The sequence below is a fragment of the Mixophyes fleayi genome, chromosome 4 (genome assembly GCF_038048845.1).
Source record: "Mixophyes fleayi isolate aMixFle1 chromosome 4, aMixFle1.hap1, whole genome shotgun sequence".
Lineage (NCBI taxonomy): Eukaryota > Metazoa > Chordata > Amphibia > Anura > Limnodynastidae > Mixophyes > Mixophyes fleayi.
In genome coordinates this window covers 202,807,994-202,833,653 of record NC_134405.1, presented here as the reverse complement: position 1 = coordinate 202,833,653, position 25,660 = coordinate 202,807,994, and the positions used below count along the sequence as shown (strand labels likewise).

Genomic DNA, 25,660 nt, shown 5'->3' with positions numbered 1-25,660 from the left:
TTAAAACGACAATGTTATTAAAGACAAAACCTGATGGGCTTTGCCCTTAATAAAATTGGCGATTAAAGAAATGTTTAAGTAATGATTATCAAGCTGCGATTGTTTATCATTACGTAGCAGTCACTTGATAAGTATAAGCCCTCCTGTTTGTGCTGGGACACAAAAGAAAAAAAACAAAAGAATCAAAAATATCTTGGGGCTAAAGGAGTTAACTGTCAAACAGAGGATAAGTGACTGCTGCCCAAGAGGCTGTGTGTACCTCACAAGTAAAGCAATAGACCAAGATAATAAGATATGGTCTGCGCTTCTTATTCACTCTTATATGACATATAATGAACCAAATTAGATCAAGATACAATGTCCCAAAGTAGAACACAATACGCATGTAGAGCTAAATTAGTGGGACATGTGGGAGAAATTGAATGGAACACACAGGGTCCCTTCAGTCTTTATTTATATGAGAATAGTCGGTATTTATATTTCACCAGCCCCACAAAAATATGTTGTTGTGGAGTTCCACATGAGTTTCGAGATAAAATGATGTCTGTTATCCACCAACAATTAAAGCCACTTTACTCTAAATACAAATGTTCACAAATCCAGGTCTAGGTTCAGTGCTGGGGGCACCTTCTTCAGGACAGTAAAGGTTATAGTAATTAAGCAGAAATTCTCCAATAGATGGAGTTCATTCATTAGATACCAATGTTTCAGAAAGTGGGCATACAAACATTCATAATAAAAGACATCTTCGGTATAAATTGATTATACAAAATAATAATTAATTATATTTCTAAATTTTACTTACAGAAAGAGTATTTCAGGTTCCCTTTCAGAAAAATAATATATCCCAAAAGTATTCTGGCATTAGTCACTGAGGAGTTACATGACCATATCAAAGCACAAACACTACAGGATGCCAGAATTGCTTTTATTATCCTTATATTTCATATGAGTGCGCCTACTTGCACACTAACATGCAAAGATGAGATTTTCTTTTGTAGGGCTAAATTATTTAAATGAAAAAAAGAAGAGAACAGGGCATGTTTATAGAACTTGCTCGTCCTATACTTATATTGGGACACACTTTGCTCTTTCTTTTCCGAGGAAAAGCACAAATTTAGGCACATTTTGAAAATATATAATAAATGCATTAAAACACCCAAAACTGCCAAATGGTGTCAAAAAACTTTGTTTTACGAACTGACTTTGATGAGAGCCTCATCGGTAGCAATCTCTGTTCCCATGGAACTAGATATGTTAGCTGGTACTTGGTTGTCCCCACGACAACCAAGTATTAGGGAGAGGGTGATAAGTAAGAGAATCGAGAGTTGAGGGCGCACTGATTGGCTACCCCTGTTTGTCTTATAATAGATAGTAGTAGAATAGTAGACTAGGAGGCCTATTCACTCAGATAAATCTGTGATAAAATGGTGTAATGCTTTAAGGAAGCTACTGGGGATATAAACTGATATGGCCTGGAAAAGTTAGAGAAATCTGGACAGTCATCTTTTATTATATAAGCTCTTCCAAGACATGAGAAATTATGAAGATCCCAGTCCTGTAAGTCCACTTTTACATACTTCAGTAACATAAAATTACATTTAAAATATTAAAGTAAGTCTTCTGAAATACAATTTCCTAAATATATTATAAATTGTTACGACCATTTGAATGGGATGTTGATTTCAGGTGTCTAATGAGTGACTCATGAGATTGAGTGCTTCAGATTTAGAGAAATGGATTTATAAATATAAACAAAATATTGAAGATATCCAAAGAGCTTGAATTATTTTAGTAAATTGGGAAGAGCAATGTCTGGGTAATAATGAAGAGCGGGTTATGTGCAAATGCTGGTGTTTTATATTAGTAGCTGGAATTATTATTTATTCTCTAAAATGAAACCAGTTACAGCTATGTTAGATCTAACTACTCTTAAAAGTTTTCAATATTAGAATAAACATTAGTGGTGACAGCAGGCCTTCCTCTCAGGTTCTATGTCAAGCCTCAAAGAAATTTGAAAACCGTTAACTTGCATTGCTGCTGATGGAGACAAGCATAAAGCTCTCACGGGAAGGGTCCTATCTAATCTATGTCTCATGCCTGTCCCCCTCGTTCAACCCTGATTTCATGCCTTATGTTGAATTTTCTGCTGTTTGTTCACATACCTGCATCCATGCTACCAGCTCGTGACTATCCAGGTATGTATTAATCTTAATTCTTTTCATGTACCTGTTGTTATGTTGATTATATTCATGTATGTCATATCTGCAGTGGTACGGTATCTGTGGCACCCTATACATAAACAATGATGCTGATAATGCTGATAATATAGCCAGAATTCACTTCAGTGTATTTGTGCCTAATTGTAGAGTTTTACATTTTGCTTCCATGAAGGTCCAATCAATTCTACTGAACGCCATCTCAGGATCTTAGAAATACTTTGTTCAAGCAACTCACTGGATGATTCCTCACTTGTCTTTGTCTTCATAGGACTAGAGAGCTGAGATAGAATCTCTCTTTATCTGGCTCCATTGGAAGTCTAATAATTGGCCCTCTGTTCTGATGGACCCAGTAAAATGCCCCTTTATTAAACTAGTCCTGAAGAAAAACTCCTGCTTAAATATATATTTTAGAAAATGAAAAGTTAACCTCATTCAGAGAAGACAGATTCTACCGGATGTAACTCATGATGTTTCATTGCATTTGATGTACATGCTATCAACATCCACAAATATCTATGGGAAATACTTCATAAGGATCAGTGAACACCTCCTCTCTGGTCAAACACAATAGTGCTCATATACTAACATTGCATTTAGATGTAACATTTTCACTGTATTACCAACCAATCAGCAATTAGCTTTTGTCTATCTAGTACAATGCAAAGAAAGTAAACAAGGTTCTGGCTGGTTGCTGTGATTCAGTGCACATGTCGCACCTACATGCAATATTAGTAATCGACCCATAAAATATACTCTTTATATAATGCTATGGATTTGAACATGGATCACATTGGCATTAATGCTCAGTATCGCAACCATCGCATGTCTCAACATCAAAGATTACAAATCAATTTATCTTTGATTAAAATTCAAAGTAATAGTACTATTACAAATTAAATATACATACTGCCCAACATTTTACATTATTGATGTTAAATGCACTGTGGATGCAATGACCTTTTGTGGAAAGGGCTGTGATAAGCATACAATTTCTAAAGTGATTTGCAATACAATGACAAAGCAAAAGGTAGCAAATGATTAGTCGCAGTCCTATAGAGCTAGTTGATCCTTAATTTTATCTCCTATTACGGCAGTCCATAATACAAGCCTAATGTATTCTTTTTAGCAACTAATGACATTAGTGTGCGTTAATTTGCTTTTAAGTGTTTTGATAATTGATGTTATAATAGTATAATTTGCACTTAAACATTTTTAATTGGATAGTTACATAAATCCATAATACTTGCTGACTATGTCCTGATGAAGACCTCAGATGGCTTTGAAAGTATCATCAGTATCAGTTCCCCTTTACTGCTGATATGAGTATTCCACAGTTTAAACTTCACAGAGATGTCAAGTCTGCTGACACTTCTTAATAGTGAGTGATCAGCCAGTGTTTTACTATTTCTTTAGTTAAAATCCATTCTGTTATGGCTGCACAGTGGCACAGTGGTTAGCATTTTTGCTTCACAGCGCTGGGGTCATGGATTCGACTGTGACCAGAACATTATCTGTATGGAGTTTGTATGTTGTCTCTGTGTAGAATTCATAATAGTTAGTGGAAAATATATAGGAATTTGCCACATTTGTCTAAACACATACTCTGCATTCCAAGGGGTAAATTTATCAAGCTGAAAAGTGGAGATGTTTTCTATAGCAACCAATCAGATTCTAGTTATCATTTAATTAGTACATTCTACATTCAACTGCTAGAATCTGATTGGTTGCTATAGGCAACATCTTCACTTTTTGAAAGCCACAGCTTGATAGTACTCACAAAGGCAGCTGTATCATAACCATGCCATGTGACACTAGCACATATTCTGCAGTATGCTAGGATCCAAGTTGACTTTTTGTTTAACTACAGTATGTAAGTAGAAGTAAAGAAAACAAACAGAAACAAACAGGTAATATTTTTACAAAAAGTTTTAGGGGTATATTTACTAAACTGCAGGTTTGAAAAAGTGGAGATGTTGCCTATAGCAACCAATCAGATTCTAATTGTCTTCTTGTAGAATGTACTAAATAAATGTTAACTAGAATCTGATTGGTTGCTGTAGGCAACATCTCCACTTTCTCAAACTCGCAGTTTAGTAAATAGACCCCCAGAAGTCATTGGGCCTGAGTCATTAAGGAAAGCAAAACAAATAAAAGAGTAAGTTTGTTCCTTAGAGCGGCGGTTCCCAAACTGTGCGCCGCGGCTCCCTGGGGTGCCGCGGCGCTGTCTCAGGGGTGCCGCGCGCCAGCCATAAAAAAAACAAACAGAAACACTTACCAATCCGCGCGGCGCCGGGACCCAGCATCCTCCTCTCTCACGCAGCTGTCATATCAGTGACAGCTGCTGCGTGAGAGAGGAGGATGCTGGGTCCCGGCACCGCGCAGATTGGTAAGTGTTTCTGGTTTTTTTTTTTATGGCTGGCGCGTGGCAGAGGGGGCAAAGTGAGAGAGGGCAGGAGAGTGACAGGAGAGGGACAGAGGAGAGTGACAGCGTGACAGGAGAGGGACAGAGGAGAGTGACAACGTGACAGGAGGGGGACAGAGGAGAGTGACAACGTGACAGGAGGGGGACAGAGGAGAGTGACAGCGTGACAAGAGGGGGACAGAGGAGAGTGACAGCGTGACAAGAGGGGGACAGAGGAGAGTGACTACGTGACAGGAGGGGGACAGAGGAGAGTGACAGCATGACAGGAGGGGGACAGAGGAGAGTGACAGCGTGACAAGAGGGGGACAGAGGAGAGTGACAGCATGACAGGAGGGGGACAGAGAAGAGTGACAGTGTGACAGGAGGGGGACAGAGGAGAGTGACAGGAGAGGGACAGAGGAGAGTGACAACGTGACAGGATGGGGACAGAGGAGAGTGACAGCGTGACAGGAGAGGGACAGAGGAGAGTGACAGCGTGACAGGAGAGGGACAGAAGAGAGTGACAACGTGACAGGAGGGGGACAGAGGAGAGTGACAGTGTGACAAGAGGGGGACAGAGGAGAGTGACAGCATGACAGAAGGGGGACAGAGGAGAGGGACAGCGTGACAGGAGGGGGACAGCGTGGCAGAGGAGCTGGGACAGCGTGACCGAGGGCAGAGGGGCTGGGACAGCGTGACAGAGGGCAGAGGAGCTGGGACAGCGTGACAGAGGGCAGAGGAGGGGGACAGAGGGCAGAGGAGCTGGGACAGCGTGACAGAGAGCAGAGGAGGGGTACAGCATGACAGAGGGCAGAGGAGGGGGACAGCATGAGAGGGCAGTGGAGGGGGACAGCGTGGCAGATGAGCTGGGACAGCATGACAGAGGAGCTGGGACAGCTTGACAGAGGAGCTGGGACAGCGTGACAGAGGGCAGAGGATGAGGACAGCGTGACAGAGGGCAGAGGAGGGGGACAGTGTGACAGAGGGCAGAGGAGGAGGACAGCGTGAGAGGGGCAGTGGAGGGGGACAGCGTGACAGGAGGGAGACAGCGTGACAGAGGGCAGAGGAGGGGGGACAGTGTGACAGAGGGCAAAGTATCTGGATGCAGAGGGGGCATTTTTGCATACAACTAAATAAGCATTTCTGTCCTGACCTAAATACTTATTACAATTTTTTGACCCAACTACTTCTAAAACAGGACTGCTCGGTAATTATTTTGGAGGGGTGCCTTAAAAAAATTATGGAGACTCTAAGGGTGCCGCGAACTGCAAAAGTTTGGGAACCACTGCCTTAGAGTAAAGCTGGACATACCAATGGAAATTTGGTTGGCCAATGAGGAAAGTAGTTATCAAAATGGTTCACTATTGCACAGTATGTGGCCCCATTGTGCCAGATTAAAAGTCAATGTAATCAGAATGCAACTGATCTATTGTGGTGTAAATAGGGTTAACTGATAGCATCTAACAGCACGTGAGTGAGTTTCCAGCAAATCAATGTTTGCAAGTAACCAACATGTTAATGTATTTTGCTGAAGGAATCTGACATAATTCAAGGGTCTGCTTTCTGTCATATTACCATGATTATTTCCTCAGCGATAACTTGTTATCACAGAAGAGCAATCAACTCTATTTTATTGCCCAGTTATGAGCTCCAAGGATCCTAAATCATTGGCTAAAATTAATTTGACCAGGAAAAATTATACTCAGGTCAATCCAAGTTCATTATATAATCCTTATGGGAACCATAATGTATCAAAGGAATACTTCCCATAATTAATGTTTTAAAATATCTCTGTATACATTTGTAACTGCTGAAAGTAACAACATAACATGTGTCAATAATATATATGGAATCTAGGGGGACCTCCTCAGAACCCATATAACATAATCATGTTTCATATGCATATGTGTGGAAAATCCTATCATATTTAGTGGCATTAATGCAATCTGCAATGAACCAGAAGAATGTTATGATATACCCTTAGAAACCATTACTAGAACTGTTTTTGGACAATAGGACCATACGTAGATTGTGAAATATATTAGCATACCAGTATACCTCTTTCAGTGATGTCACAGTAGAAGGGGGTCTGGGCAACAAACAAAGTTTAAAGAATAATTTAATGATCAGTTTTTGGGGATCAGTCTGCTTCTGATAAAATTATCTATACCGGTTAGCCCTCTAGCAAAAGAATGTGTGGTTCTTCCCTTTCTGTGTTTTACTGTTTTGTATTTATATTTATGTATGTCAGTTTGTTATCACCACTCTTATTTAACAAGCATTGCAACTTTTTGCCATATTAAATGCCATTTGATGATCTGTCTTTGTGTTATTAAAAACCACATGTCAGATATAGTTGGTTTTTATAACACTACATTTATGCAGGGAATTGTTTGGTTTACAGTACCTCTGATTAATTTAAGTTGTGATTGCAGTTTTAGCTCATGAAGAAAATTTCAGTGGTGCCGGTACTTGAGGTTTAATGGCGAGTGAAAAATATATTTTGGGGGAATTTTAGTCATGATTAGACAGACCAGGTGGTTTTGTTTTGAATAGCCCTTTCACACCCAAATGCATGGCCAGGTGGGTCTTGTTGTGAAAGGGGCCAACATAAATTCGATTTCAATTAGCTATGACAAAATATAAGCTATAAGTTAGCCATGTACATATACATTCTCCTTGTAGTTTAGGAAATGTTCATTTACATCTGTCTTCAGAAGACATAATTTCTTAATAATCCAAGAAAATGGAACTGTTTTCTACTCTGAAAAGGCACATTATTATATTTCAATGTTAATAATGCAAGGTTAAGAAAACCATCCCTCCAGAGGCTGTCTGAGCATAATAGAACATACAGTTGGTGTACTGAAGGTTGTTTATTCCATTAGTAGGGAACCTGTTGCTATGACAATGGACAAGCCAATAACGAATCCTATGCTTTAAATGAAATAAAAATAACCCTGCTAATCAGGAGTTGTGATAAAGTAGAGTGTGCACCAGTATAATGTATTATAAAGTATAATGCATGTCTCAAAATATGAGGTTCACAGTTTGCGATGTAAGGTAGAATACATACATGCAATGCGAATGAATGCCTTCTGACTTTTTGAGGTTCCAGATGAACTCCAAGCCACACAATGACACCAATATTCCTCCAATCCAAAGATCTTCTCCACCTGCTGCCTGGATATGTCAATCCTCACTTCCATGACAGGTAGACCTAAGAAGATAAAGAAAATCAATGGTTATAAATGAGAACAGATTAGCAAACTACAGGACACAATAGGGAATCAACAGATTCTTCATTATATAGGTTAGTACAGTATGCCTATCATCCATGTTTGACTTGTGCAATCATTATGGCTTGAAAGGTGAAACTTCACAGCTTGCAATATATTTTATATCTGCACTAATCTCACTGTACCACCCAATTATTGAGACATTTCAGATGCTGTGTTGATGTTGTGTAATGCCTTCATCTATCTAAAAATGTCACCATAAAATAAATGTGAAAAATAACATATTATATAACTTAATGAGAGAAAAATAGAGAGAGAGAGAGAGAGAGAGGTAGAAAGAGAGATAGATGGATATATCTCTTACTCATACTTGCTAACCTTTCAAACTGATCCCAGAGAGAAGGTCATGGGGTGTGGTGATGCTATTGTGTCACAGCGACCTCACCCCCTGCATCATTAAGCTCCACCACCATCACGGTCCGGGAGGATGTCTACTCTTCTGGGAGTCTGGGAGGACTCCACAAAATTTGGGAGCCTCCCAGAAATTCTGGGAAAGTAGGCAAGTATGCTCTTACTACACTGATTTGCATAAAGAAAATAGATTTTTTTATTGCAAATTGATTTGTTTAAGTTCATTTTCAAGACCAGGCTTTCCCAAATAATTTAGCCACAAAGGACCTGAGTCATTAAGGAGAGTAAAGCATAAATAATGAGTAAATTTGCACCTGGCAAAATCATGTTACGCTGGAGGGAAGGTAAATTTACAAGGTGGGGACAGATTTGTAGTTGGGATAGGACATGTCCTGGAATAACTTTAAATTTCAATGTAAACATAAAGCTATCAAGTATTTGTGTACTACATGAAAAAACAGCCAATAACATGGTTTGCCCAGGAGCAGGGGCAGGCTGGGCTGGGGGGAAAGGGGGCATCTTCCCCCCAAGCCAGTCCCATAGTGGGCTACCTTGGACTGGGTCACTTGCATTTTTTTACCTTTAGAATGTTCCTAATAGGCTGCTGAGTCAAGTTTTGCCTCCTGGGCTAAAATTTGCCAGCCCTCCCTTGCCAATGAGCAAACTTACTCTTTTCTTTTGCTTTTGCTTTTCTTTCCTTAATTACTGAGCAACTTCAACAACTTCTGGTGGTCTATTTACTAAACTGCGGGTTCGAAAAAGTGTAGATGTTGCCTATAGCAACCAATCAGAATCTAGCTATCATTTATTTAATACATTCTACAAGATGACAATTAGAATCTGATTGGTTGCTATAGGCAACATCTCCACTTTTTCAAACCCGCAGTTTAGTAAATATACTCCCTGGAGTGCTCCAAGATGGAGCACTCCAGGTACAGTTTTACCTATTGTATATATTAATCTTGAAAATGTAGAAATGCGTTCCTATATGAAAGAACTGCTAACCTGGGCCTTGCTGATGATCTACAATATTTCAGGCATCTCATAAAAATGATATTGATTTTAATGTATTATACATATCTACTATATTTACTATATACATTGCTACATTGTGAGAACTTAAATCTGTCACTATTTCTATCATTTGTATATATTCACTTTATACTCTTTCCCTCATAACTAAAGATAGGTAGAAATAATTGAAAACCAACTCTGTAGCAAACAAGTTTAAAAAGAATTTGTGACAGGTGAGTTGCACTTTTGATTTAAACCAACTTATAAAAGGAAACATGAAACTAGAGTTGAGGACGACAGTAGTAACAGCATACATAAAATAAATCTCATGGATTTAAAGTGCAGAGTGGTAAAAATATATTCTACAAATTCTTAGTAATTGAATAAATGCACTTTGATTTTTTTTATAGCTTTGTAGAATTGGGTTCTCTGCACAGTGGGCCACCATCTTTGATGCTGAGACACATTCTGTGAACTTTGCTGAAGGAAAAGTAAGTGGAGTTTAGAATATTTGCTTATACAAACATAAATCAGTATATTTCTATGTAAATACACACATAGGTATATACACATGCTGACAGGTAGCAGGTAGCACAGTGGTGGATGACATTAAGGTCCTGATTCATGTTCGGACATAAGTCTGCTTGCGCGCCATATCTTGCATGAAATAACTCTGCGCACAGGGGCGGGCTGGGCCGGCCTTTAGTGTTTATTACTTGGTGGCTGGCCCCTCCTCTGGGACCAGCCACCTTCACCTATTGGCCACGGATCCTGACGATCCGAACCCCCTCCCTCCCTTCCACTAGTGTGGCCGTCTGGCTTCCTATTGATGTCACATGGGATGCGCACCATGGGACAGGTGCCGTCCCATGTGTAAAGAGGAACATTCAACGCGCGGGCGGATGGAATAAGGTAAGTGCAGGCGGGGGCTGGGAGGTAGTATGCCAGCGTATTTTCTGTGTGTGTGTGTGTGTCAGTGTCAGTCAGTGTATAGTGTCTGTCAGTGTCAGTCAGCGTATAGTGTGTGAGGGGCCACTACATGTTTAGTGTGTGTGAGGGGCCACTACATGTTTAGTGTGTGTGAGGGGCCACTACATGTTGTGTGTGTGTGTGTGTGTGTGTGTGTGAGGGACCACTACATGTGTGTGTGTGTGTGTGTGTGTGTGTGAGGGGCTACTACATGTTGTGTGTGTGAGGGGCCACTACATGTGTGTGTGTGTGGGGGGGGGGGTCAGCACATGAATGAAGTGTGTGTCAGCATAAGAATGCAGTGTGTGTGTGTGTGTGTGTGTGTGGGGGGGCCAGTAAACGAAGGCTGTGTATTTGTGTGCCAGTAAATGAATGCAGTGTGTGTGTGTGTGGGCCAGTAAACAAATGTAGTGTGTGTGTGTGGGGCCAGTAAATGAATGTAGTGTGGGAGGGAGTGGGGGTCTTAATATGATGTGGGAGGTAGGTTATTAATTGTGGAGTGCAGGTGGGGGCTGATTATTGGGTGCTATTTTATTTGTGGGGTGATGGTGGGGCAATTTAATTTAATAGTTGGGCCTATGAATTTATAATGGGGTAACTGGACCTTTAATTTAATGCTGGGGTGGTTTGGGAGCTATTTATTGATTGTGGGCTGTTTGTGGGTGCTATTGATTTAACACTGGAACTGGTTGGAGTTTTCTGAATTTTATGTACTCATTTTTTTTTCAAATAGGGCCTACAATATTCCAGGATCCATGCAACCAACAAATGAGCTAAAGTAACCAGCAGCCACAAGTGGTGAAAGTAACAAGAACAGGTAGGAGAGAGCAGGACAGTCTGCCAACTGTCCTGAATCTGGTGGGACAGTCCCGAATTTGGGTGACTGTTTTGCTTAGGACAGTTTGGAGGTATGTCCAGCTTCACCGTTTACTGCTCGTGAAGGCAGAACTGTGTGCATCTAATAGTAGTACGTGTACACAGTATTGCCTCTGTATTTGTCTAAAATGATAACCATGCTACATCATAGGGGCAGGCGCGGTCTGGGAGGTTGCAGCCCAGGGAGGGCACTCAGGCGGCCACATCACATGACACGCGATGCGGCCGCATCACGTGTCATGTGATGCGCCCGCCCGTGCGCTGACGTGATGCGGCTGATGGTAGTATTCGGCCAGTATTGCATCCTCAGGGGGGGGGGGCGGCAGCCCGGACAGCCGTTAGACAGAGCGGTCCGGGTGACCGCTGCCACCCGGTCCAGCCCGCCCCTGCATAGGGGGTTACCCTGTCTAAAGTGCCCAGGCCCCCCAGAGCCTTAATCCAGCTCTGGACCTGGGCATAAAAATATATATATATATATGGATTAAGCAACACTAAAATAGCTTCTTTTTATATAGATAAATATATATTGTACCAAAAACCACCCTTTAAGGATGGGCCGCTACTTATGGGCCAGTGCTTGCCCCCCGGGCTAAAGTCTGCCAGCCCTCCCCTGTCTGTGCATGCTTAGAAACAGACCTTATGCTAATAAAAGCAATTCCATGCAATTCATGTCTGAACGCAAATGTCACTTAAGATTGCCTATGATTTGAGGATGTAGGCAAGGAACAGTAAGGGGGTGTCAAGGGCAGTAAGTTGGTGCCAAGGGCATTTCATCACAGGTGTAGCCGATTCAAGTCTTGGGTTTCTCTTATGTACGCTAGTTGTAGACCTATTATTTGCACTAGCTACATGGGGGGTGTAAGTGTCAACTGATAGTGATGACTGTCACGACATAGTCTTTGTTTGGAAAACTACATGTATGCGTGCTATTAGCTATCACAGAACATGTGTATGCAAGTAAGATAGAAATTAAATGCATTGTATGTACAGTATGCAATAAGAACATCTTGATTTATATATTTAATGCAAAAGGAAAAAAAGATAAAACAATATTTTTTTCAAACCAACCATATTGGTTGCCTTTCAATTTGAATAAGGCCCTAAATATTTCAAGAACCATTATTTTCGAAAAGTGGTCAAAAAGGTGCATCTTTAGGAACATTCTTTGATTCTTTGTAAAAGGACGCAAGCCATTTTCACCATATAAAAACACTTGAATTTTAAGTTCTTTCAGGTCTTGTCCTATACTTTAATGGAATGCATTTTGCACCTTCCAGTAGCGGAAAAGCTCATTTATAGTAGCACTCTGACCAATGCAGAAAAGCACATAAAAGTGCCATAAGTAATAAAGGCCTTATACCAACTTACTCTTATGAGTTAGCTGTATATTGATTTTGTAGCAAAGACCCAGGAGTATATAAGGCTTATAATAGTGGTCTGTAAGGTTAGTGAGATTGCTAGAGCATTTTGTCGCCTGTTCCTTTGCCCTGTTCTACTCAGTATCTTTATATCTTTGTATCTAAACTTGCTATGTCTTATTACCCATTGCCTTAGTAGTCATAGCCTGTGGCCTTGCACCTTCTGTGTTTGCATCTATCTGTTTCTTTTGTATCCTGTTTACCCTGTCCCATTGTTTAGCTTAGGTCTTGATCTTTTACTGTTGTTACCCTTTTCTGGTCCTATCACATTCAGTTTGCCCATCTGTAGTTCAGAACTTCCTCATATTACTGTCCTGGGATTCCATTCTCCCCTAGTAACTGATCATTGATTTAATGTTCATTATAAAAGTATGAAACCAAGATGCATTCCTTCTCTTAAGGAAGAATGCTGAAGCAAGTGATGTAAGTCTTAAAATATTGGGTGTGGAATCATCCCACTACTCTGTGTGGTTGGATCAGTTGTAAATAAATTATTATATGAATATATTTAAAGTATTAGTGCAGTGAGCTAATTTATATGATTGCAAATGTATTATTTTTCATATCAACTCTATATCTAAATCATGTTACATACATCTAATGTACATTTCCAGAATACGCACATATCTCACACAAAGCCTTAATTCATGCACTCATCATCTCCCGCATCGACTACTGCAACTCCCTCCTTACTGGTCTTCCCAAAGTCAGACTTGAACCCCTACAATCTATTTTGCACGCAGCGGCTAGATTGATTTTCCTTGCAAACCGTTCTTCCTCTGCTGAGCCACTCTGTCAGTCTCTACATTGGTTGCCTGTATTTCAACGAATCCAATATAAAATTCTTCTACTAACATACAAGGCCATCAACAAAATTGTACATACATTGTACATCACTTGTCTCAAAATATCTCCCAACTCGACACCTCCGTTCTGCACAAGATCTGCGACTCTCTTTCACTCTCATCACATCCTCCCATTCTCGGTTACAGGACTTTTTTCGGGCTGCACTCACTTTGTGGAATTCCCTCCCTCGCACAGTAAGACTTTCCTCTAGTCTTCAAACCTTCAAGCATTCTCTGAAAACCCACCTCTTCAGACAAGCTTATGATATTCCTCAACCACCATCTTAATCTCCCTAGGTTACCCTATTAGGTTACCCTATTACCACCCTCTACACAGCTAACACAAGACAACAACCCTCTGACCAACATTGCCACACACACAGCCCACTCAATACTTTTACCTTTGCATCCTAGCTGGTCCATTGTGCAATACGATGAAGCACATGCCCTTGTGTTTCAAACTCCCATTGTCCTATAGATTGTAAGCTTGCGAGCAGGGTTCTTTTACCTCTCTGTCTGTATGTATTACCCAGTATTGTCTTATTAATGTTTGTTCCCAATTGTAAAGCGCTATGGAATTTGCTGGCACTATATAAATAAATGTTGTTGATGATGATGATATTATGTATTAGAAAGGTACTGCTTTTTTATGTTGTGTGTATTTTGGTGTTGGAAATGTATTTATTTCTGAGACCAGAGTAGAAAATTCATTTTTTTGTTTAAGCTTTCCAGAGGAAACGCCAATTAGGCTAATTAGATCTTTGTCATCTGTGAGTCGCCAACACTTCAATACACAGCAGGAAGTCGTTACCTGTATCCTGCCTGGTTAAAATGAAAGGAAACGTCTGATCAATGTGATTTAGGATATCACAGATTAGTGCAAATTTTGTTAAGTATAAATTGCATTTAAATTCCAAGTTTAAAGAACATCTCACATCCTGATGTAAATCTTTGAATAAAATATTTCAGTCTTTGCGCAGCCATCTCGGATCATGGGGCTGGCTTACCCCCTGCCAGGATTTGTGTTAGAACCTGTATAAAAAGGAGAGCTGTTTGACTATGTAATGTATGTAGTGTATGAACGGTTCTTATTAGGACACTTGAGCTAATAAACATCATTTGCATCAAGATCCTGCTTTGACAGGTTCTTCACTGCTGTAATTGCTGTGACCTGTAAATTAGACCCAAATCTGATCTGTTTACCGCCTGTTTTGAGGTTTGGACCCAGCATTCCAGTACCAACGCTTTTCCCGCAACCTGCAGCTCTGGCCAGTGTGATAGGCCATGGGGAACCATCCAGAGCAACCTTGATATGAAGGCAAAGAATCAGGGATACCAGCCAAGGTGTACCAGCAAGGGGGTACACTAGCAGTGACAGTTACCAGAAGGACGCGGTTCTGCATGCTGCTAAGGAGTCGAGTGGTGACAGCAGCTTAAGCCCTTCCTACTGCGGTTAGAGTGCGCATTTGGCAGAAAGAAAAGGGAAGGGGGAAATGCAAGTCCAACCAGTCCCCAGCAACACAACCGACAAGGTGGCATAGGCGGTCCACCATCACACTCCGTGTGCTACATGCTGCCTAACATGTTTAACATTTTCATGTCATGCAGGACTGCAAAATTCTTGTCCAGGTTTCCGAGCTCTGAACTCTAGGCTCTACATCTATGTATGCTTTCTTATGCCTGATAAACATTAGCAGCCTTCTGAACTCCATCAGTTAACCACCTATATTTAAATGGAGCACATTCAATAAAAATATATGGTGAGATCTGTTCACTCTCAATGCACGTGCTGGATTGAGCTGCAATAATTTGTTTCCTAATTGGATGCGAGATGTGAGTTACAGAATGCAGCAGACACTTGCATCTGTATATGGTCACTTTGTATAGTCAGATATTGCATGATAAAGTAGCTCTGTACATTTTAGGAAGGGAAAGGAAAGGTGACAATACTATCTAATGTTTCTGTAAAGCCGTTAAAGTTGTGTTTACACATTCAAGTATGAATGCCAGTTGTTTTACCAAATCACATAATGTCTACATGACTTTCTTAAATTTGTTTATGTCTGATGGGGGATAAATAGATATACAATGTGTCAGATCTATTTATGAAGAACATTTAGCTCTGCTTAAGATATATTGACAAATTTGAAAATGGTTTGTTGTGGAGTTTGAATGCTTTATGAGACACAACTATGTTGAAAGTTTAGATTTATCATTTGTTGTAATAGATGATAAACATATTTCTAGAAAACAAAATGCTGACAATACATTTCTTAATGATTCTAGTTATCACACATTAGATGGGCAATCCCATATGCAATATTAAGTATTGACAAAAAAGTAATTCTGAGATGTGCTTGTTATTGTCTGTATATTCATCCCATGGCAGAGGACATCAAGAAACACTTTAATAACAAAATATATATTCCACCATTACGGATGTAGCAAGAGTTTTTCAAAAGTGATATATTGGGATTTCCCAGATAGTTAATTCTGAAGCCACTTGCTAAGCTGCATTTCTACGTGTAAATCAAGTAAAGGTAGCTCAAGATAAACTCCTTTAGGATAACCATGACTTTATCTCTATACATTGTGTAGCAATTAAAAAACAGATGAAGAGTCCACATAACCATTTGACAAAGCAAAATCATTAATCGTCTACCTAGAAATATTCACCATACCCTCTGGAGATATAAATGTGCCAAAACTTTAAATGTTGTAATTGTAACATACATGCTTACATTTTATCAGCAAAAGCATTAGAAATTAGAGTCAAGTTTATAGAGGTCCAGGAGTTCATCTCTTGTAGACACTATACATTGCACTTTATTGTATTGTAATTTGTCTGTGTTGTCAAAACCTGTACTAGACGATGCAGCATGACAGTCTGGACAATTCTGAATAAAAACAGTGATCTTATTGTTTCAAAAACTGATTCACACTGATATATGGTGATCTTGGCCCCCCGGGCCACCCTACTAAATGAACCCATTAGAGGATTAAAACCACAAAATAGAAGATTTCAGCTGCAGAATGAACAATAACCTCTTATTGATTTACATCTGACTTTCTCCTTTCAAAAACATTGGAAATAATTAATAGAAGAAAGGGCAATGAGTAGCTCCTAAGTATGGTTGAGGATAAGCACCCGACTTTAAGGCTGTGAAGGACCTCTGGGCTAGAGAGCTTGTGTGTAATGCATGGAGAATAAGTTGCTAAAAATCACAGGTGGTATGGAAAATCTCTCAATATGCAAAAGAATTCTCCCAAGTATAGTTCCCCTGATAATCTAGTAAGCAGGATGAGGAGCATTTATTAATATTAATATTAATATTTTCAAATACTTTAATTCCCTTTGAGGCCAGAATTGAATTGCACATTTGTAGTATTCTGAGTGTGCCATTAAGAATGGTCTATTTTTAAAATAGGAATGGAGTTAATTGGTTTATTGCCTCTTCCATACACTAAGCAAATATAGCTTCCAAGCAGAGGTGGCAATTAGCATTAAAGCTTCTTGAAATATGAAGCATGTTGAACCTCAAGGCTGTCTGTAGATAGGCATTTGGTATATAAATGGGTTGTTCCTAGATTTATTTAACAGCGATGCAAAACATTTGAAGGAGTCACCACTGGGGTGGACACAGTTATAATTCCATAATAAAGTAGAGATCACAAACTTTATCTCTTCTCATCATAGATCTGAAACTTTTCACCACCTAGTTACAGTCATCACCACGCTTGTCCACAAGTGGGGCTGATATTGGGCTGCCAGGTAGCTTCTAATACAAGAAAGGTGATTGATTTAATACATGCTGAAAACAACTAACTGTCCAAGTCCCAGTCTTAGCATCCTTGACACAGAGAAAGCCTTCGACCGCGTAGCCTGGCCATTTATGTGAAACACCCTAAAAGCAATGGGCATTGCCGGTCACTTCACCACATTCTGAAATAAAAAATGGTACAAAGCAGGGTTACAACTTGTTGCCCTTGCTCTTCACCTTGGTTAAGGAATTGCTGGCATACAGAATATGTAACAACCTGAATATTAGAACTGGTCCATGAGAACATATACTAGCTCTTTATGCAGACAACTTATTATGCAAATCACAGAACCGCATACACCCTTACCCGTGTTATGGAAGAGATTCACGACTATGGCCATCTCACTAATTTAAAAATCAGCATGGACAAGAGAGAGGACATCATCCTTAATATGTCCTTGAAGGAACAACAGGGCCTCAAAAATAACTGGCTTTCCGCTGGCAGTCAGAAAAGATAAAATACCTGAGCACTACCTGACCAGACGCTATGATCTATTATATGCTATTTTTCCAGTTCTAATTGATGCAATAAAACAGGATTTGAAAGATTGGATCTCGCACTACATTTCATGGCTAGGAAGAGTTGCTGCAGTAAAAATTAATGTTTTGTCAGTAATACTATAAGTATTTCAAGCTCTCCTAGTTAGAGTTCCATCCATTGTCTAAAGAGCTTGCAACAATGCATATGTAGATTCATCTGGTTGGTAGGAGACCTAGTGTTCGGCAGAGAATATATATAGGTTTCCTAAAACAGGCAGTCTTAGTCTCCTCTGGTTACATAAGTATTACTTGGCTACCCATCTGACACAAGCAGTTCTAAGACATACTAGCTCTCAAACTAATATGAGTGAATTCAGAAGCAGATTTGCTACTTATGATGTAACCATTCTGATTCGATCCTAAAGACAGACTCCCATTGTTCCAGCTCCACCCATTCTCCGGTTCACACTCTCAATTTGAAACTTTTGCACATGTGCATATAAGCTCATTGAAAATCCCAATAGAATGACTTTGCTGTGGAATAATCGACCTTCCCACTAGGTCAAAATCATAAAGCATTCAGTGTATGGACTAAGATTATTATTAAATTCCTTTTGGACGTGGGGTCTTTCTGCCCCTTTCCAGAATGTAGTAATAATTTGTGACCACTTTGGCCTTTCATCAGCTGTTTTTAATAGTAATTCGCAATTGTGCCACCTATATAATACCAGAAACAATTCATGGTCCCCTACCCATCCATCTCCACTAGAAGTTTTGTGTCTGGGCAGATCAAATTCTAGGGACTTAATCTCTACCTTTTATCATCTTCTCCTCAAATAAAAACAGCTTTTCAAGGTGGGAAGAGGACATCGCAGTGACTGTTGAGTTGGAAGAATGAACCTGAATTTGGGAGATTGTGGTGAGAAACTCAATTAAGGAAAACTCTTATAAACTCCAGTTTCGGTGCTATGCTCTGACTTCTGAGGTATGAGCTATTATCCAAAACAATGACAAGTCTCAGTTTTATACAGAATTGAGCTGTCGTAAACTGATGAATTTCTGGCAGTAGGTTATTATTATTAACATATTTTATTTATATAGCACCGGCAGGGCCGGTGCTAGGGTCCTTGGCACCCTAGGCACGCATTCAAAATACGCCCCCCTCTCCCCCCAGGCACACTTTCAAAATCCGCGCCCCCCCCCCCCTGTTTTTCCTTACCTTATCTTGCCTCCATAAAGCTGCTCCTCTCTGCTCCGTCTCCTCCCCTCCACTCACTGACACTGTCGGGCCGTGATGATGATGTCACGCCCGACAGTCAGTGAGTGGAGGGGAGGAGACGAAGCACCCCATCAGCTGTTGGAGGGGAGGGCGGCGGTGGTAATCCATAATCCCTTCCCCCTCCCCGTGGATTTATCTGAAGCTGTGCGGCGGCCGTGCGAGGTATGGTCAGCGGTCGCCACACAGTTTTAAAGTAATTTTAATTCTGTGGCGCCCTCCAGAGCCCGGCGCCCTAGGCAACTGCCTAACCTTGCCTAATGGGAGCGCCGGGCCTGAGCACCGGTCATATTACACAGCCCTAGTCAGAGAATATGCAATCATTCACATCAGCCTCTGCCCCATTGATGCTAACACTCTAAATATCCCTATGACACATATGCAGGTCCATTTTATCAAAACTCAATAAACCTAGAAACTGGAGCACCCAGAAGAAACCCACGCAAATACGGGGAGAACATATAAACTCCATGGAATAGTATTCACTGAAAGATGTATCTGTGTTTCAGTCTAATGTGCGGGTATTTGTGCTTCTTTTTCCATCACACACTGCTCTAAAATTTTGTTTTTGCACTGGTTTCTCAGGCGTATTTGTGGCTTGCAGCTGTGTGGAATTGGCACTTTCATCCATTCTTCAAAATCACTAGGGAAAGACAGGCAAAATTAGGATACTTTGTGCCCTATGGGACCTACTACATCGATTCTATCAATCAATCAAATTTACAAGGTCGACCTGCAGTAAAGTAACAAATTGACAGTAGAGTCAAGAGTACAAAAGAGTAGGAAGACTTGCAATAGACAGGATAAGTATGTTTGGAATCAGGTAAAATAAATCTGGTAGGATCTGCACAACAATTGTCTTATAAATCATTAAGATTTATACCTAATGCAACAACATATATGGTTTAGTATTACTTTAAAGTAAAAGCATTATAGTACAACACAGAGATTAGTTAAAGTGCATGTTACAAATAAAGTAACGTACATAGACAGTTTAAAAGAACCCTGGTGTTTCATGTGGGAGTCATGTCAGGAAAGCTGGGCAAGCACTTAGGAAGTCTGGGGGGTCTGGGATTGGGAATACTACTAGGAGAGAAGTATATGAGATATTGTTATTATGCAAGGAAAGGTGAGATTCAGGGCAATAGATAAGTATGGACAAATTATGCACTACTGTAAACTTGCCAACTCTCTTGGAATGTCCGGGAGACTCACGAATTCCATCAATAAGTATGCACTAATGCAAGAAGAAATGAGGATAGGAAGACTGTAAGGTTGTCAAAGGTAAGTGGAATATGCTAGGATCATTGAAATCAGTTGCAGGCTCCTGTAATGTATTTTAAGCATAAGCCCCTAAGTACAGTAATACTTACAGGAGTTCTCAGCTTCAGCGATTACTGTAGCACATTGCAAAGTGATAATAGATAATAGAATGAATCCTACAGCAGTTTTTCCAAAATGCTTACTGGATACTCTCAGTGAAATCAGTGAAAAGCTTCTGAAGACAAAAGTTAAAGGCATATTGAGAGACAGACATTCAACAATACACTACAAGAAGCTCTGTCCAAAGAGCTACATTTTTATTTAATTTGTAGCACAGGGAGGTCCAACCTACAGGCTCAGCACTACCAATAGGCGGCTAGAGCACCAGGATATGGGGGGCACCACTAAGGTGACTAAACACAAAGATTGTGCGGCCTCTGACAGAGTAGCAGGGGCGGTCCTTCCTGCTGCTCAGTCTCTCTCAGTCTCAATGTCATGTGACTGCCGCAGTCACATGGTACAAAGTGGAGCCAGGCAGCTCTAATTTTCCTGTGTAGCTGAAAACACTGAGCACTGGATGAAAATCGGGTAAGAAGAAGGGGTAATGTGGGACCTACCGGTGAAAAGTGATCATGTGAGAGAAAAGCTGGCCAGTGAAGGGGTGTGTAAAGGGAAACGCTGGTGGGAAGAGGGACATCTAAGGGCAAAGCTGGTGGGTAGAAGGGAACGTAAGGGAAGAGATAGTGGGCAGGGGGTGGCATGCGTGACAAATGCTTTTAGGCAGGGGGCATGTGGGATAAAAGCTGCTGAGCAGGTAGGCATCTCAGAGGAGAGCTTGAGGGGGTTGGGTACAATAACCCTATGCTTGGGATACTGACACCCACTATACCTACAAAAAAACCCCGAAGAGTGAAATAACAACGTACCTTAACCCTGACGGCGGAGATTACCGAAAGCACTGGTATGCGACTGCTGTTAAATGCGAAGATGCTGGATGTCGGCGCTTCATTCTGATTTCACGTAAGTTCAGTGACATCGGGGTTAAGGTAAGTGTACATTTTAAGTAGATCGTTATTTCAATTATTTTTGTGTTCCGATTTTAGTGGGTGTCAATATCCCAAGTGTGGGGATATCGACTACCACTGGCTTGAGGGCAGAGGGATATGTGTAATAAAACCTAGTGAGCAAGGGGCATGTGTGAGAAATTCTGATGGGCAGCATGGGCATGTGAGGTAAAAGTTGGTGGGCAGGGAACATTTGAGAGAAAATCTGATTGGCAGGAGGGGCATATGAGAGAAAAGCTGTTTGGCAAGGGGGCATGTGAGAGAAAAGCCGGTGGGCAAGGAGGCATGTCAGTGTGTACCAAGTGTGTACATGTTCTAGCATGCATATGCAACCGTCATCACTAATAATCGGCACTTACACCCAGGGCCGCCGAGAGGGGGGGGGAGCGGGTACAGTTTACCCGGGCCCGGCTATGCCAGGGGGCCCGGGCCGGGCCCTCGCTGCTAATTAATTTTTTTTTTTTTAATTTTTCTGTCTTGCGCTATTTTTTTTTAACTTTTTATATATTTTTTTCCCGCGGGGGGGGGGGGGGGGGGGGGGGGGTTTCGGGGGGTGGGGGGGGGTCTTGGGTTTCTTGGGAGCTGGGAGGAAGAATAAACTAAAAAAAAAAAAAAAAAAAATACTCACGTGATCGCGCGGCGCCGTGTCCCTCCTCTCCTCCATTCACACTGACTGCCGGGCGTGACGTCATCAAGTCACACCTGTCAGTCAGTGAGGAGCGCCGCAGCCAGCATGAAGAAAGAAGACAGAAGAGGAGACAGAAGAGCAGAAAAGAAAAGAAAGAAGTTGACAAAAGGTAAGTAAAGAAATGGAGAGGCAAGGGGAGGAAAACAGAGAGGGACAGTACTATAAAGAAAGGGGACAGAGAAACAGCGGAGGAAAAAAAGGAGAGAGCCACAGGGGAATAAAAAAAAATTGGGGAGAGAGGAACAGAGGAGGGAAAAAAAATTGGGGAGAGAGGAACAGAGGAGGGAAAAAAAATTGGGGAGAGAGGAACAGAGGAGGAAAAAAAGGAGAGAGCCACAGAGGAATAAAAAAAAAATTGGGGAGAGAGGAACAGAGGAGGGAAAAAAATTGGGGAGAGAGGAACAGAGGAGGGGAAAAAAGGAGAGAGCCACAGGGGAATAAAAAAAAAAGTGGGAGAGAGGAACAGAGGAGGAAAAAAAGGAGAGAGCCACAGAGGAATAAAAAAAAATTGGGGAGAGAGGAACAGAGGAGGAAAAAAAGTGGGAGAGAGGCACAAAGTAAAAAAGAAGGGGGAAAAGCGGCATGGAGGTCGCAGTGTGAGCATAAGGGGGCACAGTGTAGTTGTGATGAAGGGGCACAGTATTGTGTGTGTGATGGCACAGGGGGCTTGTTGCAATGTAGTGTGTGTGAGGTAGGTGGCGGCTAATTAATGGGCGCTATTTTGTTTGTAGGGTGATGGTGAGGCAATTTAATAGTAGGGACTATTAATTTAAGATGGGGTGGTTTGGGGGCTATTGAATCTTGGGGTGAGTTTAGGGAGAATGAGGTCTATTTATTAAATGTGACTATGAATTATTTAATGGCAGTGATGGTTGCGGGAAATAGGTATTGCTGGGGCTGTTTGCAGGAAGGGAAATAGGTTTATTTATTAAATGTGAATAGTATTATTTTAATGTTGGGGCTGGAGGAAGGCCTAATTATTAATCGTGGGTGCTATTGATTTAACGCCGGGGCTGGCTGTAATTTTCTAAATGTAGCCATTTTTTTTTCAAAATAGGTCCTTCAACATTTCTGGATCCGTACAAGCCACAACTAAAGAAAGCAGCAGCCACAGGTGGAGAAAGTGAGAAGAACAGGTAGGAGAGAGCAGCACAGTGTGTGAAATGTTGTGATTCTAGTAGGGACAATACCAATTTTTGGTGAATGTTGTGTCCAATGTAAGGTGTAGGCCAAGACTGAACTGTTTGTGTACACACTGCATTGTTTGTATACTACCCTGTGGTGGTAGATGTCCTGAAAGTCAGGAGTGCTTGAACATATGTGACGCTCCGGCGAATTGAGAGCCTAGTGGTTTTTATGTTAGCCACGCCCCAATGGCATGTTTGCCACGCCCCCAAATGCATGACCACACCTCCCAAATTTTTTGCACCGCCGTTTGGCTAGCCACGCCCCTGAATGCATGACCAAACACCTAATATTTTTTGCGGCGGCGCAAATTTTTTTTGGGGCTTACTTCACTATGAGGGGGGCCCCATGAATTTGTTGTACCCGGGCCCTGAATTCTTCTTGGCAGCCCTGCTTACATCCGACCTGTAGCGGTAGCTGGTGCAAGTGATACAACAGAAAAACAGAGATTCCCAAAGCTTGAAACTGATGCTGCTGCATTCACTCGAGTTTAGTATATCCTTACTGTACATTGACTTGCATACGCCCAGTCCCCATCCCATTTCGCCCCTGAAATCGTAAGCTGTAGTAAGGGTCCTTTGCACTCGAAGATGAATTGGATACACTTGTGCTCTCTGGCGTATGCTTAGTTTCTGGGCGTAGTGGAATGATGTGTGTTTCTTTGCAACTTGTTGCAATGCATTGTCACTTCAGATTTATCACAACAATAAAGTGATATTATCCATATCCTAATACAGAAATAAGCTTTATAAGCTAAGAATATAGATAGCAACACCCCACAGACTGTATGGTATTTGGCACTCTTTAATTTCATGATGACATTTGAAAATGTATAAACCCTGCTAAAGCTGACAGCTGCTTTTTTTAATTGGTAAATACTATTTTATGGTACCAGTGTTCTCCCCAGCACCTATTTCCCGGGTGCTACCCGGCTGTTCTTACTTGCCACCCAGCTCTTATAACCCAACAGAGTCCTATTATAATAGAATAAACCATTGTTTCTCCTATTAGAACAGGGACTATGTGAGCACTACAGCCAGCAGTGTGTATTAGACCAGTCCTGGCATGTGTGGGACATAACCTCCAACATTTTTCAATATTATTGCAAATATTACAATTGCCCCCACCCGGCTACATCTTAATGCCACCCTGCTGGCAACATATTCTGGGGAGAACACTGTGGTACTATGCTTTAAAAGAAAGCAGGACTTAAGGGTCTATTTATTATCCAACAAAAAGGCTGATTTTCTATCACCTATTGCCGTAATTTATCATTAAAATCTCACTGAGGCAGCTGAATGATACTCTGGGTGATACTAGAGTGATGAGGGTTAACTTACCGCTTCGCCTGGCCATGCTGGGGGGATGTGCACAGGCATAACCTGGCTAGCTGTGTCATGCATGCACAGTTGTACTCAAAGCCCAGACTTGGTAGACCCTTGATGTATAGGAGGTACCGAAAATTCGCTGTTTTCGCCAAGAATATGGATTTTTGCGCTTTCATAAATATAACCTAGATATAACATATATCTACAGATAAGTGGTTTACTATCTTTTTGATTTGGTTATGAAACAAGCATATACTCTCTTAACAATATGGGAATAAGTAAGGGTGTATTTAGAAATCAAACAGAAAATTGTTAAAAAGGCTACACTGTAAACTGGATTAAATGTAACGTAAAAGCAAGTGTAGTTTGCCAATAATGGAGCAGTAATTGGGGTCTCTAGCGGACAATGAGTTAATGATGTAATGCTCTGCAGATTACAGCAGATATAACAGAGGCCTCAAACTCTCCTGAGATAAACATTGTATCTACATGTGGTAATTTAGGATGTAGTTAATGTAGCAAGACCTTAAATATCTTCCACAAGCAGGGAAGAGGGGAATGATGCTGTAACTAGTTGTGATTGGTTAGAGAAGTAGAGCTTTGTGAGAGAGACGTAAAGGCTTGAGTACTAAATGTGTGGCTCTATGTATTAAGACGTATCTCCAATTGAAAAATGGTGTTTTCGACGGAGATAGCACTTATCTGTATATATCCCAAGCTACTGATGTGCTATCGCCAGACTTCTCCAGTGAAAGATTCTCCATGCTTCACCACGGACATGGCTGGTTCATCCATTTCACAGAACTTAAACCTCATACAAATGATTCCACTATTCTCTTTAAGTAAATGAGAAGTTGCTACAATTAGTCAAATCTACTCTAATAAAATTGGACAAAAAAATGTGGACATCATTGCTGTATTTTCTGCAGCCACTACGTACATATAGAACAGTTTCAGTTTAAATGTTATAAATCCTTCAACAGTGGTGATTTGGATAGAAATTATTTATTTAATAGTAACATTAACATTCTACTCTATCAATCTTTTTACCCAAACCCTTTCCCTTTCCTTTTCCGCTTGTGCCCCTTCCACTTTTTAAATTACTGTATAGAATTTATTGGTGAGATTTAAACACACTTACTATATGATTTGGGCCTGCA

The 25,660-nt window shown here is 40.9% G+C and overlaps 1 protein-coding gene across 4 annotated transcripts in view; it reads right to left on the bottom strand.

Moving 5' to 3' along the window:
- The window catches only part of UNC5A (unc-5 netrin receptor A), a 281,379-nt gene that overhangs the window by 85,598 nt on the left and 170,121 nt on the right, over positions 1 to 25,660 (bottom strand). For all 4 annotated transcript variants that reach the window (XM_075209143.1, XM_075209142.1, XM_075209141.1 and 1 more), the window contains exon 3: positions 7,700 to 7,843. In XM_075209143.1, coding sequence (XP_075065244.1) covers positions 7,700 to 7,843 — 144 coding nt within the window. The remainder of the gene's footprint in view (positions 1 to 7,699; positions 7,844 to 25,660) is intronic.